The sequence below is a fragment of the Schistocerca gregaria genome, chromosome 4 (genome assembly GCF_023897955.1).
Source record: "Schistocerca gregaria isolate iqSchGreg1 chromosome 4, iqSchGreg1.2, whole genome shotgun sequence".
In the NCBI taxonomy this organism is placed as follows: domain Eukaryota; kingdom Metazoa; phylum Arthropoda; class Insecta; order Orthoptera; family Acrididae; genus Schistocerca; species Schistocerca gregaria.
This window is the reverse complement of record NC_064923.1, coordinates 754,043,219-754,062,478: the sequence shown is the minus strand read 5'-3', so window position 1 is coordinate 754,062,478 and position 19,260 is coordinate 754,043,219. Positions and strand designations below refer to the sequence as shown.

General features: G+C 40.2%; 1 protein-coding gene across 11 annotated transcripts in view; it reads left to right on the top strand.

Moving 5' to 3' along the window:
• Positions 1–19,260, top strand: part of LOC126365782 (titin) — a 523,502-nt gene that overhangs the window by 65,944 nt on the left and 438,298 nt on the right. For all 11 annotated transcript variants that reach the window (XM_050008347.1, XM_050008355.1, XM_050008352.1 and 8 more), the window contains exons 5-12: positions 103–254; positions 3,870–4,100; positions 4,723–4,867; positions 5,006–5,072; positions 5,596–5,911; positions 6,019–6,165; positions 8,133–8,368; positions 16,836–17,065. In XM_050008347.1, the coding sequence (XP_049864304.1) occupies positions 103–254; positions 3,870–4,100; positions 4,723–4,867; positions 5,006–5,072; positions 5,596–5,911; positions 6,019–6,165; positions 8,133–8,368; positions 16,836–17,065 (1,524 nt within the window). The remainder of the gene's footprint in view (positions 1–102; positions 255–3,869; positions 4,101–4,722; positions 4,868–5,005; positions 5,073–5,595; positions 5,912–6,018; positions 6,166–8,132; positions 8,369–16,835; positions 17,066–19,260) is intronic.

The window sequence follows — 19,260 nt, the reverse complement described above, 5'->3', positions numbered from 1 at the left end:
ATTTCAGTTCTTATTAATGCTTTTGTGAAGTAATTTTCAGAATTTATTTTGTGTTGTATGTACATGTAAAAGAGTCAAATTATGATGCTACTGCTTGTACAGGTCAGGGGCAGATCATACAGCAGCCTCCAGGTGGCTACCAGAGAGAGTTTACTCAGACAATTGAAACCTCTGAACAGCGAACAACACAGCAGCGATTTCAGAAACAGACGACAGGAAAAATTTCATATGCTAATGGACACATTGTAGAAGAGGTACAAACTGATTTAATATTTATTTGTTCTCATTACTGAAATGATATTCTAAAATGACTTCATTTAACATAGAGGTGCAGTAGGTGATAATTCACCTGAACAGTGAGATAAGGTTTGATCAAGTGGAAAAATATGGGTGCTTACACTGTTGTGAGAAAAACAATTTCTCCCTCACAGTAATTTGCGCATCAGTCACTGAAATTCGGGACTTGTTTTGCAACGTGAATAGTCTAATTATGTTTTTCTATCTAGTTCATGTCATAAGAACTTTTTTGGCTTTCAGTTAATCATATCCTTTGAAAATGTGTGCAAGAAATATGATAAATATGTATTTACGCTTGCAGTATTGGTTTTATCAATGATAAGGTTAATATAAATTACACTGTTGGAAAAAATTGCAACACCTAGAAGGAGCTTTGCAACATTAAAGAAAGTTGGTAGATGTGTTTCTACATCTGAAAGGTGATGTCTGTTGAAATTTGACGCCGTTCACATGCGAACCAGGTTTGCTTTAAATACACACTTTAACGGTTGTGAGCATTAGTTATGTTTGAGACTGGATGTGGTGAGTTGATGTAGTCAAGAATACCTTTAAAGTGACAAAGACATCTTTATCAACACAGCACTGAGTTTTAATGAGGTCGAGAAGCTGGATGTGGCTTCTGCAATATTGCAGAAAGACTTTGATGGAATGTAACCACTGTGAATGGTTGCTGGCAGTGGTGGTCATGAGAATGTATGCGTGCAAGAAGACCGTGTTCCAGATGACCGTGTGACAGTAATGTGTATAGTGTATGACTCAGGTGCATTGTACTGCATCTGCAGCAGCAGTTTGAGTAGCAGTTGGCACCACAGTGACATAACAAACTGTAAATCGGTTACTTCTGGGACAGCTCCAAGACAGACACCATGTAGTACACATTTGCAGCTTCGTAGTGTCTAGTGAGAGATTATTGGAGGCTAGGCTGGAGGCCTGTTGCATTTTCTGATGAAAGCCCGTTTTGCCTCAGTGACAGCAACAGTCATGTGGTGGTTAGAAGGAGGCCAATTGAGGATCTGCAACCAATATGTCTGTATGCTAGACCCACTGGACCTACAGCAGGAGTTACAGTCTGGGGTGCAATTTCGTATGACAGCAGGAGCACTCTTTGTGGTTATCCTGCACACAACACTCACCCACATACCACTGTTGTAAACCACCGTTCTCTACAAAGTGTGGACGTGTTGGCTTGGCTCGGTCAATCACCAGATCTGTCTCCAGTCGAGCACATATGGAGCGTCATTGGATGACAACTCCAGTGGCATCCACAAGCAGCATTAATCATCCCTATATTGACTGACCAAGTACTACAGGTATGGAACTCCATACCAAATACTGATATCCTTCACCTGTACAACACAACACATGCGCATTTGCATGCTTGCACTCAACATTCTTGCAGTTACACCTGTTATTATTGTACCAACACTTCACATTTGCAATGGTTTATCTCGCGCTTACATTAACCTGTGATGTTGCAATATATGAAGATGGTATCTGTTATTTTGGACATGTCCAAAAGAACAGATACCATCTACATATAATTCAGGCTAACTGGCCATTGACCTTCTGTGCGGATGCACACTCATTGCCCAAACTCTTACAGGACTCGGTCAGATTGTCTGCCGCGAGTAATGATTGTAATTGGCAGGGGCACTACGAATGTAGTGTGTGGACATTAAGTTGAGAATGTGGGTCTCATGGGGAGGGTGCAAGGGGTAAGTACCTGCAGTCGCACTATCCTCTGTGCCCTCTGTGGCTCAAATGGATAGAGTGTCTGCTATGTAAGCAGGAGATCCCGGGTTTGAGTCCCAATTGGGGCACACATTTTCAACTGTCCCCGTTGATGTATATCAATGCCTGTTGGCAGCTTAGGGTCTTGATTTAATGATCATTTCATTCTAGAGAGCTGCATGGTCACCGTTGGTATCTGTTCTTTCGGACATGTCCAAAAGAACAGATTCCATCTTCATATAGTTAAGGCTAACCGGCAATCGACCTTCTTCTGTGTGGATGCACTGGCATTGCCCAGACTTGTACGGGACTCGGTCACATTGTCTGCTGTGAGTAATGAGTGTAATGGGCAGGGGCACTACAAATGTAGTGTGTGGACATTAAGTTGAGAATGTGGGTCTCATGGGGAGGGTGAAAGGGATAAGTCCCTGCAGTCGCACTATCCTCTGTGCCCTCAGTGGCTCAGACGGATAGAGCGTCTGCTATGTAAGCAGGAGATCCCGGGTTCGAGTCCCGATTGGTGCACACATTTTCAACTGTCCCCGTTGATGTATATCAACGTCTGTCAGCAGCTTTGGGTCTTGATTTAATTATCATTTCTTATGATGTTGCAATGTTAACCACTTAAATATGTTACCTAGACAAATTACATTAATTATTATTTGATATTGTGGTTTTTTCCATCAGTGCACTTGCAATAAGGATATGTGTTTCCAATCAGATAAAAAATGAAATAGCAAGTACCAGACCAAATGCTTTAGTAAGAGTCACAGTTTCATGTTTGTATTTCATAATTTCTCCTACAATAAAGGAGACCACCCACCAAATAGCAGAAGCACACACAAAAGAGAAGGAAAACTTGCTAGGTTTTAGTAAACACTGCAGTAGAGTTTAAGTGTGCGCACGCGCATGCGCACACAAGCATCCACCCACCCAACTTTGCACCAAAGTTTGTGTGTGTGTGTGTGTGTGTGTGTGTGTGTGTGTGTGTGTGTGTGTGTGTGTGTGTGTGTGTGTGTGTATGTATTTACACTTTAGCTCAACAAAGGATTTATTCTGAAAGCTAGCAAGTTTTCTTTCTCTTTTGTGTGTCCCTGTTGACATCTCAGTGCTTGTGCTATTCTTTGAGTTGTCTCCTTTACTACTAAATTATTTGCCTTGTACTGCAACTTTCTTAAATATTTTTGGTTTTCTCTTGTTCCTTTTATTTTGTTATAAATAGGCATATTACTGTCTTGATTCTCCTTTACCAGTTTCAAAATAAACAAATAAATCAGTAAATAAATAAGTAAATATGTGGACACAATTTTCAAGCTTGTGGCATTGTGAAAGATAAAACAAAATAAATTGGAAGGTATTCTACTTTTAATTTTTTTGCTGCGGTAGTATTGTTAATTGTGTATGATGCAGAGGAACTGTAATACACATGGACTGTAATGTATATGGTACACATCATATAATCAGCAATGTACTGAAGACATCTTTTGTGGGAATCAGAAAATTCCATTTGATTTCTTTTGTAAGAATTATTTGAAGTACTAGACAGTAGAGGAAGCTTTAAGTTGAGGGCAGCCAATGATGCGTAACTAGGGTATGTGTTACTCATGACAACTTTCTTGACATTTAATTACTTTCAGGAGGGAAAATTCTAGTACTGCCAATAGACTCATTTAAAAATAAAACAATGTATCTTTGGCAGTACTGGAATTTCACATTCTGAAGGTAAATACTGGGCAGCCATGCTATCTCTTTGTAATTTTATTGTTTGTCAAGTGAAAAAATGTAAATTATTGTTCTTTATATGCACAACAATAACTTAGAAAATCTGCACTCATTCATAGGATTTTAAAGTGGACACATTTGAGTACCGGCTTCTCCGTGAAGTTGAGTTTCGTGAATCAATAACACGGCGCTTTGTTGGAGAAGTTGACAGAGAGATCAGTACAGTTATTGATCGATCATTGGGACCTGTTGCACCTCCACAAATAGCACAGAAACCACGAAATTCCAAACTCCAGGAAGGTACCACAGCGACATTCCAGGCTAAAGTTCCAGCCAACCCACGTCCAAGGGTAAGGATTCTTATTCATTCATGTAATAATGAGTATACATGGACCCATAAAGAACAAAATTTTTCAGTACAAACTACATCCAAATTTAGTCATACAATCTTTTACTTAACTGATTGCACGAAACAGATGTGAATGAGAGCTGAAAAACGTGCTGCATTTTGAGATCAGGAATTTTCTCATCTGGCCTAAAAAACAAAAGGGAAATAATTCTACCATCCCATCCCTCATAGGGACATTACTAACTATTGCTTAAATAGTGAAATCCCTTTTCGCTTTTTTGTTGAATCATGATTCCAAAAGTGTTTCTCAACTTTTGTTTTTGTGTATAAAATTATGGACTTATAATCTGGCAAAGGAGCTACTTAGTAAGAGGGAGATTTTTCTATTATTGCATGGTTGAATAAATTGCAGATAAGGAATGTAAGCCTTGTTAAGATTTGTCAGGCAGTAATCGGTTCCGTATTACCGAATTTTAATATGTTTTATTCTTCTGAAGTTTTTTCTTTGGCTGGAGAAAGATGGTTGTGTGATTGGTAGATTTACATTTTATGACTGGAAAAAAATGAAAGACACATTTGTCTGTGTTGGTGAATTTTAATTACAGTCTATTTAAACATTTCAGATTACATGGTTTAAGAATGGACAGCGCATTACTCATTCCCAGAAGTATGAAAGTAGTTACTCAAACCAACAAGCTGTTCTTAAGATTAACTCTCTCCAGTCTGAAGATTCTGGACATTATACTCTCCTGGCGGAGAATCCTCAAGGTACTGCTGATGTAAAAAATACATAACACAAACTCATTATCTACAAGAGTGCTGATTGTGTGGCCTTACAGAAATTCAATTTGGTTACCATCTTTCATGTTCCTGATCTTAAATTATAACTTTACTTGTTTCTTCCAGGATGTGTTGTATCATCTGCTTACTTAGCTGTTGAATCGTCTGCGACTCAAGATGGACTTGATCAGAGGTTTGTAGTAATGTTATGCCAGTTTTACATATAGCAGAACATAAAGCAAGACTTGTACACAGTTGAAAAGTTCTGCGAAATTTTACATTATATCTAATTTTCTACTTATCAGAAGGGACATTGCACTATCATTATGGAAATAGAGTTTTTGTACTTAGCCCAGCATATGAAATTGGTTTCCATCTTACCATACACAGCCTTAAATCTCTGGTAACAGTATGTTTCACAGTAGTGAAAAATGAAAAACAATTGAATTAATATTCCTCCAAAGTTAACTGAGAATTTATCTTAATGTATTATTATCAGATTAGATGTGTATCTCATCCTAATGGCTCCTAAGTAGGATTAGTGATTTTGTTGACTTTTGCAGTAGTGTTTAATATGAAAAATCAGCTGACATTTTAAGAAGATTCATTTGGATACACTGAAAATATTTACTAAAATTTATTAAATATGTAGAAAGTGTTGTATCAAACTTAGTCTTTAAATATAGCCACATAAAAATTTTTGTTCTTTGTTTTAGGGGAAGAGTTCCTCATACAGAACCTTCTGAGGGCACAGAGGCAGGGAAGGCTCTCGCACCTAACTTTGTGCGGGTTTGTAATGATCGTGATGTTACTGAGGGTAAAATGACACGTTTCGATTGCCGAGTGACTGGCCGACCTTACCCAGAAGTGGCGTGGTTCATCAATGGGCAACAAGTCAGTGATGATGCAACCCATAAGGTGTTGGTCAATGAATCAGGCAACCATGCTCTCATGATAACAAATGTGAGCATTTCAGATGCTGGAGTAATTACCTGTGTAGCCCGCAACAAGGCTGGAGAGACTTCCTTCCAGGTTGGTACCATCAATCTTTTAATTATTTCCAATATTTTGTGTTCAGTGCATATGTACATATCTCATGTACATTTATATCAACAACTACATAATCAATTTTGTTCCAGTGCAATTTAAATGTAATAGAGAAAGAACAAGTTGTAGCCCCAAAATTTGTGGAACGATTCAGCACAGTACATGTGAAGGAGGGGGAGCCAGTGGTATTGAAAGCCCGAGCTGTTGGCACTCCCATCCCTCGCATTTCATGGCAAAAGGTAAGATACAATTCTCAAAACAGTGACCGTTCATTTCTAAATTAAAAAAGTGTTTATAAAAATTTTTCAACTAAAGAACTATGACAATGTGTAATGCTGCTGAAAAAATGTCCGAAGGACAATGACACAACAAACTAAGATCATAGAATGGAATACATACAGTGACCAAAATTCTAAATAGGGAAAAGTGATAGAGAACCAGTAATGTCAGTTTAAATGTGAGGCACTGTATGGAGAGTTAGTAAAAAAAAAAGAAACAGAGAAAAAGGGAAAGTAAGGTCGATCAAAAGTGAAGATTCGTAGTTGTCGATGGAAGACATGAAAGGATAAGTGGGGGAAAGAGGATAAAATAACAACATTTATTCTTATAATTAATTTGTGTGGAACCCTCCATCATACTCCCATCCCTCCCACACACACATGCAAGGGAGGGTAAAAAAAATTAGTAACTATGATTCCAAAACTTCCTAGCAGGTTAAAACGATGTACTGGACTGAGACAAAAACCTGAATTATTACTTTTGATGGGCATTGCTGTTACTGACTGAGTTATTCAGGCATGACTCACGATCCACCCACACAGCTTTACTTCCACCAGTACCTCTCTGGTACCTTCCAAACTTCACAGAAGTTGTAGTACATATCTTGTGAAACTAGCACTTTGCTGGAAGAGTTGGAAAGGATGTAGCAGAGGAATCGCTTAAATGCAGCCCAAGTGATACTTTCCAGAATGAATCTTTCATTCTGCAGCAGAGTGTGCAATATATTGCAACTTCCTGGTAGATTAAAACTGTGTACCGAACTGGTACCTGAACTTGGAACCTCCTTTTGTGGGTAATGCTCTTACTGACTCAGCTATTCAGGTATGATTCACCACCGCCTACCCTCACTGCTTTATTTTCACCAATGACTCACTGCAGCTGTGCCTAAACCACTTATTCACAACATCATTTCTTCCAGGAGTGCTATTCCCACAAGTTATGTGAGAGAATCTCTGTGGAGATTGACAGAAACAAAGCTATGAGGATGTGTCATGAATTGTGCCTCAGTAGCTCTGTCAGTTTGAGGATGTACCAACAAAAGACAAGGTTATGAGTTTGTGTCCCAGTCTAGCACAAAGTTTTATCTGCTAAGAAGTATCACTACAGTGCACATTCCGAAGCAGAGTAAAATATTTTTTTATGGAAAGAATGACTATATTCAAAAGAAGAATAATCACATCATTTCTTTTTGGAATCCATGTGCTTTCAAATAAATTTATGTACTCTTATCAGACACCTGGGCACAATCATAATGTTTTATGTTTCTCATTTTACATTTTGTTCCTCAACTTCTATCTTATCTTCCAGGTATAACTAAGAAAGAGGTACTGAACCAGCTTCGGGAAAAAAGATATTTCTGCCACAATCTGACTGACATAAGAGATTATTTGATAGGACACATCCTAGCCATCAAGGAATAGACAATTTGATAATGAAGGGAAAGGGAAGTGTGGGAGTGATGGGAGGGGGTAGAATTGTAGAGGGAGACCTAGCCATGAATACAGTGAGTAGGCCCAGATGGATGGAGTTTGCAGTAATTATTCAGTGATCAAGAGGGTTGCACTGGATGGGGATTACCAAAGATACTTGCATCATCCCATTCTTCAGGCTGATGAGTGTAACAACAACTGAAGCATCATCTGTGAACGTACCCAAATGAAAAAATGTAACCGATCTTTCTTTATAGTTGTTTTTATGATTTTTCTTTCTGTCAAAAGTAATTACTTGTCACTGTCATAGAAATGACTGATAACTCTTTTATCAACACCCATGTATTTTATGTACTGCAGTATTAATTCAGGATATCCTGTAGGGTCAGCATTAATCATTCAGTTCAGACAAGGTAAATATTCGCTAACTGTTACTTGTAGAGCATAAAACGTGACTAAGGGCATTTAAAACATTCAGCAAAAATTAATTTTTACAGGATGGGGTCCCCCTGGCGCCGGGACCTGATGTAAACATCCACACAGACGGTGGAGCCTCGACACTGGACATCCCGCGAGCCAAGGCGTCGGATGCGGCCTGGTACCAGTGCACCGCTCAGAACGTCGCAGGCTCCACCGCCACACGTGCTCGTCTCTTTGTCGAGACACCTAAGGGCGCCACACCTCCTCCCCGTCGTCTTAATTTACCACGACCGACGAAGGTCATTGAACCTGAGTAAGTATTACTGAATGATTCCTTCACATAAAGCACACTCATAAAACACAGTTATAACTATGGAAGAAGTATTTTACAGTATTTATAGGAAAAATACGACAAAATTTAGTGAAAAGATGCAAAATCAATATTAGATTTTTAAAAAATTCTGCGTCTATGTCCCATTCCTGTCTTTTACAGTGTTGTATGCTTCGTTTGTTTAGTTCATCTCCACGGCTCAGTGATAAAAGTGACAGGCTACAGATCCAAAGATATTGGGTTTCATTCCAATTCATTTGTATAACTTTTATCTGCCACTCATGACTTCTTTCATCTCTGGCAATGTTCGTTAATGTGAAAAATGCTGAGGTGCGCTGTGGTTTGGATTCCACAATGAAGTATAGGTCCCCTAAGACTGGCTGGATAAGTCCGTTCAAAGGTTGGATGGAGGCAAAGGAAGCCACTTCCAATAAGACCATTTGTTGCAAAGCTGTGTAGTGTTCAAACCATCATTTGGGGTGATGACAGATCTACCACATTAATTCATTTTTTTGTGGACTTCGTTATTTCCCACGTATGTCATCTATCAGTCAAGACACATTTTTGAGTGTTTCAGAAGTCATGGTTTCTTATTTATTTTCACTCTGGTTGTTGGTGGACTACACTCAGTTTCTTATAATTTGTTAGTCTGTTTCTCTTTATTTATGAGTGTTATTGTAACTCTTGCTACAGCTTTAGTATTTACTTCTGTTTACATCCACATGAATTTATTTTATTGTTAAGAAATGGCTCTGAGCACTATGGGACTTAACATCTGAGGTCATCTGTCCCCAAGAACTTAGTACTACTTAAACCTAACTAACCTAAGGACATCACACACATCCATGCCCGAGGCAGGATTCGAACCTTCGACCGTAGCGGTTGCGCGGTTCCAGACTGAAGTGCCTAGAACTGCTCGGCCACACTGGCCGGCTATTGTTAAGATGTGGCACCCACTTACAGCAGGAATGTGGTTTGATCCTTTGCCAAGACATTCTTATTTGTCATCTTTCAAAACGGTAAAGAGCAGCAGTCAGTTATCGTTTCAGTTCTAGCTTTATTAGAGGAGATCCAGATTTTGGCTAGTAACTAGACATTATTGATGCTTAAAACACAAGAAGTACATAGGCAGAGCATAGTATACAAAAATTACAACTCATGAGATCCCCTATTTTGCTTGCACTTTGAATTACATACCAGTATTTCAGAGTTGTTATATGTGCCCCAATATGTCTACACCTGTTGTTTAGGCTCTTGTTACTATTCATTAAAGACTAAAGACTCTTTGCAGAGAACACACCAGTTGGCTGTGTGGCACCCTCTATATTAACTACATAATACATAACCTTCAAAGTAAGGCAGTTATGTGCTATAATTAAAATTTGCATAAGAATAAAATAAAATGAAATACAAGTAAAATTATTGATGTTGCTGTACTGACTTACTGTCACATTTAACAGTTAACTTTAGAAGATATAAAAAATTCCAGATTCACTCTTCTGAGCTAATTATTTTGTTAATCTTTAACAGCATAGGTAAAATCAGTTCCAAAAAAATTACAAACAGCTAGGAGGCACATGATGTATGGCTGTGGTTATTGGAATTGATTTACATGTTTTTTTTTCTTTTATACTTTTGTTAACTGTCACAACAAGGTATATAGCTTCTATCACTTACTGAATAGTTCATAGATGGTGCCAAGCATCACCAAGATAGATCATTGATGTGATTTGCCAGTCTGTAATGGATGTAGAGAGTACTGATCTCTGTGCTATTTCATACAGATTTTTAATTATAAGTAAAATGAAATAAGATACTGAATTGCTGTTATTAACAATGTACATGCATCTAAATCAATATAACATGGTAAGAGTTATGTAGGTTCAATATTATAACCATCATACTTGTACACTATTATGTCAGTGGCTGCTACATATTGGCAAGAAGTTAAGACATATTTTGTACCCCCTTGGTCACATTTTTTACTACTTCCAATTTACAAATAATTCATTCAAGGCTGCCATGGAGAGTCTGAATATGGTTGTTCATTTACTTACAACAAAAAACATAGGTTTCTGGGTAAGGGTGAGAAGGGCAGGTTGCTCAACCTCCTAGAAGAGATGGAGGTCTTTTGCTATCAGAAGAGTATTAGCAGCAACCTGATTAATGATCAGGTTATTTTAAAACTGATTACATGGAAGCTGTGAAACATGTGACTCAGGGGATACAAAATAGTTCCTGATTCCTTGCCGATTTGTAGTGGCCGTTGATATGATACTGTATGAATATGATAGCTATAATGTTGAACCTACATAACTTTTTCCATGTTATATCGATTTAGATGCATATACATTGTTAATATCAGCAATTCAGTATCTTTTTTTTATTGTACTTATAATTAAAAATCTGTATGAAATAACACAGAGATCAATACTTTCTACATCCATCACAGATTAGTAAATCACACAAATGATCTATCTTGGTGATATTTGGTACCATCTATGAACTATTCAATAAGTGATAGAAGCTATATACCTCATTGTGACAATTAACAAAAGTATAAAAGAAAAAAACATGTAAATCAATTCCAATAACCACAGCCATACATCATGTGCCTCCTAGCTGTTTGTAAATTTTATGGAACTGATTTTACCTATGCTGTTAAAGATTAACAAAATAATTAGCTCAGAAGAGTGAATCTGGAATTTTTTTATATCTTCTAAAGTTAACTGTTAAATGTGACAGTAAGTCAGTACAGCAACATCAATAATTTTACTTGTATTTCATTTTATTTTATTCTTATGCAAATTTTAATTATAGCACATAACTGCCTTACTTTGAAGGTTATGTATTATGTAGTTAATATAGGGGGTGCCACACAGCCAACTGATATGTTCTCTGCAAAGCCTACCTTCATTACACAATAGTCTTTAATGAATAGTAACAAGAGCTTAAACAACAGGTGTAGACGTATTAGGGCACGTATACAACTCTGAAATACTAGTATGTAATTCAATGTACAAACAGTATAGGTTATGTTATGAGTTGCTATTTCTGTATACTATGCTCTGACACTGTACTTATTCTATTTTTAGCATTGATAATGTCTAGTTACTTGCCAAAATCTGGATCTCCACTAATAAAGCTAGAACTGAAATGATGACTGCTGCTCTTTACGATTTTGAATGTTATATCACAGATGTGGCGTTGCATTCCACTTTCCTAATGGAAGATAATCTGATGTTGATTCTTAGTTATGTTTCTGTAGTTTCTCAAAATAATTTCAGACAATTGCTAGTATCTATCCTCAACAAGACCAAAGGCAATATTGTCCCCTCCCTGTCATCTAATCTAACATCATTCATTATTTGTCATTCAAACTACACTCACTCTTTATTTTATTGCTGTCACAATCTGCATGCTGAGGAGCCTGACTAAAAATTTAAGATATGCAATCATTATTTGTATTTGGGCATTGTAAAATTGTGTCATTGTCGACAGGCCACATGCATTTAACACATTTATCCTTTTACTGCAAAAATCAAGTTTTGTGTTTTTTCCTGAATGTAACGCAATTTTTCAATTTTTACCTCATATGTATATATAACTTCTTGAAATATCATTATAGGTTTTATTATTGAATGCCATACATTACTTTCTATATATATATATATATATATATATATATATATATATATATATATATATATATATTAAAAATAAAGATTCCAAGACTTACCAAGCGGGAAAGCGCCGGCAGACAGGCACATGAACAAAACACACAAACACACACACAAAATTACGAGCTTTCGCAACTGGCAGTTGCTTCGTCAGGAAGGAAGGAAGGAGAGGGAAAAATGAAAGGGTGTGGGTTTTAAGGGAGAGGGTAAGGAGTCATTCCAATCCCGGGAGCGGAAAGACTTCCCTTAGGGGAAAAAAAGGACAGGTGTACACTCGCACACACACACACACATATCCATCCGCACATACACAGACACAAGCAGACATATTTACAGGCAAAGAGTTAAGGGCAGAGATGTCAGTCGAGGCGGAAGTACAGAGGCAAAGAAGTTGTTGAAAGACAGGTGAGGTATGAGCGGCGGCAACTTGAAATTAGCGGAGGTTGAGGCCTGGCGGATATCGAGAAGAGAGGATATACTGAAGGGCGAGTTCCCATCTCCGGAGTTCGGATAGGTTGGTGTTGGTGGGAAGTATCCAGATAACTCGGACGGTGTAACACTGTGCCAAGATGTGCTGGCCGTGCATCAAGGCATGTTTAGCCACAGGGTGATCCTCATTACCAACAAACACTGTCTGCCTGTGTCCATTCATGCGAATGGACAGTTTGTTGCTGGTCATTCCCACATAGAAAGCATCACAGTGCAGGCAGGTCAGTTGGTAAATCACGTGGGTGCTTTCACATGTGGCTCTCCCTTTGATTGTGTACACCTTCCGGGTTACAGGACTGGAGTAGGTGGTGGTGGGAGGGTGCATGGGACAGGTTTTACACCGGGGGCGGTTGCAAGGGTAGGAGCCAGAGGGTGGGGGATTTCATAGGGATGAACCAAGAGGTTACGAAGGTTAGGTGGACGGCGGAAAGACACTCTTGGTGGAGTGGGGAGGATTTCATGAAGGATGGATCTCATTTCGGGGCAGGATTTTAGGAAGTCGTATCCCTGCTGGAGAGCCACATTCAAGGTCTGATCCAGTCCCGGGAAGTATTCTGTTACAAGTGGGGCACTTTTGGGGTTCTTCTGTGAGAGGTTCTGGGGTTGAGGGGATGAGGAAGTGGCTCTGGTTATCTGCTTCTGTACCCACCCTCTGGCTCCTACCCTTGCAACCGCCCCCGGTGTAAAACCTGTCCCATGCACCCTCCCACCACCACCTACTCCAGTCCTGTAACCCGGAAGGTGTACACAATCAAAGGGAGAGCCACATGTGAAAGCACCCACGTGATTTACCAACTGACCTGCCTGCACTGTGATGCTTTCTATGTGGGAATGACCAGCAACAAACTGTCCATTCGCATGAATGGACACAGGCAGACAGTGTTTGTTGGTAATGAGGATCACCCTGTGGCTAAACATGCCTTGATGCACGGCCAGCACATCTTGGCACAGTGTTACACCGTCCGAGTTATCTGGATACTTCCCACCAACACCAACCTATCCGAACTCCGGAGATGGGAACTCGCCCTTCAGTATATCCTCTCTTCTCGATATCCGCCAGGCCTCAACCTCCGCTAATTTCAAGTTGCCGCCGCTCATACCTCACCTGTCTTTCAACAACTTCTTTGCCTCTGTACTTCCGCCTCGACTGACATCTCTGCCCTTAACTCTTTGCCTGTAAATATGTCTGCTTGTGTCTGTGTATGTGCGGATGGATATGTGTGTGTGTGTGTGCGAGTGTACACCTGTCCTTTTTTTTCCCCTAAGGGAAGTCTTTCCGCTCCCGGGATTGGAATGACTCCTTACCCTCTCCCTTAAAACCCACACCCTTTCATTTTTCCCTCTCCTTCCTTCCTTCCTGACGAAGCAACTGCCAGTTGCGAAAGCTCGTAATTTTGTGTGTGTGTTTGTGTGTTTTGTTCATGTGCCTGTCTGCCGGCGCTTTCCCGCTTGGTAAGTCTTGGAATCTTTATTTTTAATATATTTTTCCCATGTGGAAGTTTCTTTCTGTTTTATTTACATCGTCATATATATATATATAAATAGAAAGACACTTCCATGTGGGAAAAACATATTAAAAACAAAGATTCCAAGACTTACCAAGCGGGAAAGCACCGGTAGACAGGCACAATAAAATAACACACAAACACACACACAAAATTTCGAGCTTTCGCAACCAACGGTTGCTTCGTCAGGAAAGAGGGAAGGAACCCACATCCTTTCATCTTTCCTTCTCCTTCCCACTTTCTCTTTCCTGACAAAGCAACCGCCGGTTGTGAAAGCTAGAAATTCTCTGTGTGTGTTTGTGTGTTATTTTATTGTGCCTGTCTACCGGCCCTTTCCCGCCTGGTAAGTCTTGGAATCTTTGTTTTTAATATATTTTTCCCATGTGGAAGTTTCTAATAGAAAGAAAGGATGTGGGTTTTAAGGGAGAGGGTAAGGAGTCATTCCAATCCCGGGAGTGGAAAGACTTACCTTAGGGGGAAAAAAGGATAGGTATATACTTGCACACACACACACACACACACACACACACACACACACACACACACACACACACACACACATATATATTCATTCATACATACACAGACACAAGCTGTCTACTTGTGAAATGTCTGCTTGTGTCTGTGTATGTGCGGATGGATATGTGTGTGTGTGCGAGTGTACACCTGTCCTTTTTTCCCCCTAAAGGAAGTCTTTCCGCTCCCAGGATTGGAATGACTCCTTAGCCTCTCCCTTAAAATCCACATCCTCTCATCTTTCCTTTTCCTTCTCTCTTTCCTGACGAAGCAACCGCCGGTTGCGAAAGCTCGAAATTCTGTGTGTGTGTTTGTGTGTTTTATTCATTGTGCCTATCTACCGGCGCTTTCCCGCTTTGTAAGTCTTGGAATCTTTGTTTTTAATGTGTATATATATATATATATATTACCAAGCGGGAAAGTGCTGGTAGATAGGCACAATAAATAAAACACAAACACACACACAGAATTTCGAGCTTTCGTAACTGACGGTTGCTTCTTCAGGAAAGAGGGAAGGAGAGGGAAAGACGAAAGGATGTGGGTTTTAAGGGAGAGGGTAAGGAGTCATTCCAATCCCGGGAGCGGAAACTTCCCTTAGGGGGAAAAAAGGACAGGTGTACACTTGCACACACACACATATCCATCCGCACATCATTGTGCCTGTCTGCCGGCGCTTTCCCGCTTGGTAATTCCACATGGGAAAAATATATTAAAACAAAGATTCCAAGACTTACCAAGCAGGAAAGCACCGGTGTAAAACCTGTAAAACCTGTCCTATGCACCCTCCCACCACCACCTACTCCAGTCCTGTAACCCGGAAGGTGTACACGATCAAAGGCAGAACCACGTGTGAAAGCACCCACGTGATTTACCAACTGACCTGCCTACACTGTGATGCTTTCTATGTGGGAATGACCAGCAACATACTGTCCATTCGCATGAATGGACACAGGCAGACAGTGTTTGTTGGTAATGAGGATCACCCTGTGGCTAAACATGCCTTGGTGCACGGCCAGCACATCTTGGCACAGTGTTACACCGTCCGAGTTATCTGGATACTTCCCACCAACACCAACCTATCCGAACTCCGGAGATGGGAACTTGCCCTTCAATATATCCTCTCTTCTCGTTATCCACCAGGCCTCAATCTCCACTAATTTCAAGTTGCCGCCACTCATACCTCACCTGTCATTCAACATCATCTTTGCCTCCACACTTCCGCTTCGACTTACATCTCTGCCCATACTCTTTGCCTTTAAATATGTCTGCTTGTGTCTGTGTATGTATGAATGGATATGTGTGTGTGTGTGTGTGTGTGTGTGTGTGTGCGCGCGCGCGCGCGCGCGAGTATATACCTATCCTTTTTTCCCCCAAGGTAAGTCTTTCCGCTCCCGGGATTGGATTGACTCCTTACCCTCTCCCTTAAAACCCACATCCTTTCATCTTTCCCTTTTCCTTCCCTCTTTCCTGACGAACCAGCCGCCGGTTGCGAAAGCTAGTAATTCTGTGTGTGTGTTTGTGTGTTTTGTTCATGTGCCTGTCTGCCGGCGCTTTCCCGCTTGGTAAGTCTTGGAATCATATATATAAACAAAGATTCCAAGACTTACCAAGCGGGAAAGCGCCGGCAGACAGGCACATGAACAAAACACACAAACACACACACAGAATTACGAGCTTTCGCAACTGGCAGTTGCTTCGTCAGGAAAGAGGGAAGGAGAGGGAAAAATGAAAGGATGTGGGTTTTAAGGGAGAGGGTAAGGAGTCATTCCAATCCCGGGAGCGGAAAGACTTCCCTTAGGGGAAAAAAAGGACAGGTGTACACTCGCACACACACACACATATCCATCTGTGTATGTGCGGATGGATATGTGTCTGTGTGTGCGAGTGTACACCTGTCCTTTTTTTCCCCTAAGGGAAGTCTTTCCGCTCCCGGGATTGGAATGACTCCTTACCCTCTCCCTTAAAACCCACATCCTTTCATTTTTCCCTCTCCTTCCCTCTTTCCTGACGAAGCAACTGCCAGTTGCGAAAGCTCGTAATTCTGTGTGTGTGTTTGTGTGTTTTGTTCATGTGCCTGTCTGCCGGCGCTTTTCCGCTTGGTAAGTCTTGGAATCTTTGTTTTTAATATATTTTTCCCATGTGGAAGTTTCTTTCTGTTATATATATATATATATATATATATATATATATATATATATATATATATATATATATATATATATATGTTGGATTTCATAAGAAAAATCTTTGTGGTTGCAGACCAGAGCCAGGGCCTGAGGTAATCTATTTACGCCATGTGGAGCGTGCGAAGCCTCACATGCCTTTGCCAGAAGAAGAGCGTATCTACCCACCACCACAATTCATTATTCCACTGAACAATGCTCATCAGGTTGAGGGAGGACGTGTACATTTTGAGGCTCGCATTGAGCCTGTTGGTGACCCAAGCATGAAAGTTGAGTGGTTTGTGAATGGCAGACCTCTGGCTGCAAGTGAGTATACCAGCTTCATGTTGACTTTTACTTAATCTTATGACTTTCTTTGTAGAACTTGGAACCAGAATAAAATTATTTTAAAAATAGGTTAATGACACTATAAATGGAGTTCAGCAATTATTATAGTCAGTTGTACTTATACAAGAATTTTTAAAGCCAAGGATATTTTTCTCTTGGAATAAGGAGATGGAGGAAGATATAGGATATATGTGAACAAAAATGTGAAAAAACTGGATTTATGGATCTGAAGGAGGTAAATATACAATGAATTTATGATGCAGGAATTGTGATATTTCCTGCAACAAATAGACAGAAAGACTAGTAATCCAGTGGAAATACACACATCAAAAAAAGTTTTGCTTCACCTCTGTTCCGAGAGTTTCGGAACCTGTACAGAAAATTGGAATAGAGATCAACATAAACATCATTGCCGCCCTTTTTATTGCTCATGAAAGCCACACATTGCACCTTCATAGGTGGTGGTCCAGATTGCTATACACACCGGTACCTCTAATACCCAATAGCGTGTCCTCTTGCAATGATGCTTGCCTGTATTCATCGTGGCATACTATCCACAAGTTCATCAAGGCACTGTTGGTCCAGATTGGCCCTCTCCTCACCGACGATTTGATGAAGACCCCTCAGAGTTGTTGGTGGGTCACGTCGTCCATAAACAGCCCTTAACAAGTTGTTCCAGGCATGTTGGATATGATTCGTGTCTGGACAACATGCTGGCCACTCTAGTCAAGTGATGTCATTACCCTGAAGGAAGTCATTCACAAGATGTGCACGATGGGGGTGCAAATTATCATCCATGAAGATGAATGCCTCACCGATAAGGTTGCACTATTGGCCAGAGGATGGAGTTCACATATTGTACAGCCATTACGGTGCCTTCCATGACTACCAGCAGCTTACGTCGGCTCCACATAATGCCACCCGAAAACAGCAGCCAACCTCCACCCTGCTGCATTCACTGGACAGTGTGTCTAAGGGGTTCAGCCTGAATGGGTTGCCCCCAAACATGTCTCTGGTTGAAAGCATATGCAACACTCATTGGTGAAGATAATGAGATGCCAATTGTGAATGGTCCATTCAGCACGTTGTTGGACCCATCTGTACTGCACTACATGGTGTTGTGGTTGCAAAAATGGATCTCTCCATGGACATCGGGAGTGAAGCGCGCATCATGCTGCCTATTGCACACAGTTTTAGTCGTAACATGACATCTTGTGGCTGCACGAATACCATTATTCATGATGGTGGCATTGCTGTCAGGGTTCCTCTGAGCCATAATCTGTTGGTAGCAGTCATCCTCTGCAGTAGTAGCCCTTGGGCAGCCTGAGCGAGGCATGTCATCGACAGTTTCTGTCTCTCTGTATCTCCTCCATGCCTGAACAACATCGCTTTGGTTCACTCCGAGACAACTAGACACTTCCTTTGTTGAGAACCCTCCTTGGCACAAAGTAACAGTGCAGATGTGATAGAACCGCGGTATTGACCATCTAAGCATGGTTGAACTATAGACAAAACGAGCCGTGTGCCTCCTTCCTGGTGGAATGACTGGAAGTGATCGGCTGTTGGACATCCTCCATCTAATAGGTGCTGCTCGTGCATGGTTGTTTACATCTTTGGGGGGGGGGGGGGGATTTAGTGACATCTCTGAACAATCAAAGGGACTATGTCTGTGATACAATATCCAGTCAACGTCTGTCTTTAGGAGTTCGGGGAACCAGGGTGATGCAAAACGTTTTTCGATGTGTGAAAATGACACTGGTGGAATGATAGAATATGTGAAACCCACAAATGCAGTTTGTGGCAAGGATAATTTTTATATTTATTTATATTCATTCTTATGATATTCTTGACCTTGCTCAGTCTAGGCCCTATGAATCTTCTAGTGTGACTTATTGCTCTTGGTTCTCCCCTTATTTCAGCATATTTATTTTGATACTTCATTGACTTTTCTCTTTACAATCTTTCCCATTTTTTTTCTGCATTTTTCTTAGAGTCATTTTCTCCAGTCTTTTATAAAAGGAATGTTTGGTTTCAAAAGCCTAACTACATCGTAATTTTTCTGTGGAGTTCCTCCGCATTGTGATGAACAATTTCTCGAAGTATGACCATTATGCCTGCATAACTATTACATCATTCATTATTTATTATTATATCAAAGAATTATGTATTTGGAA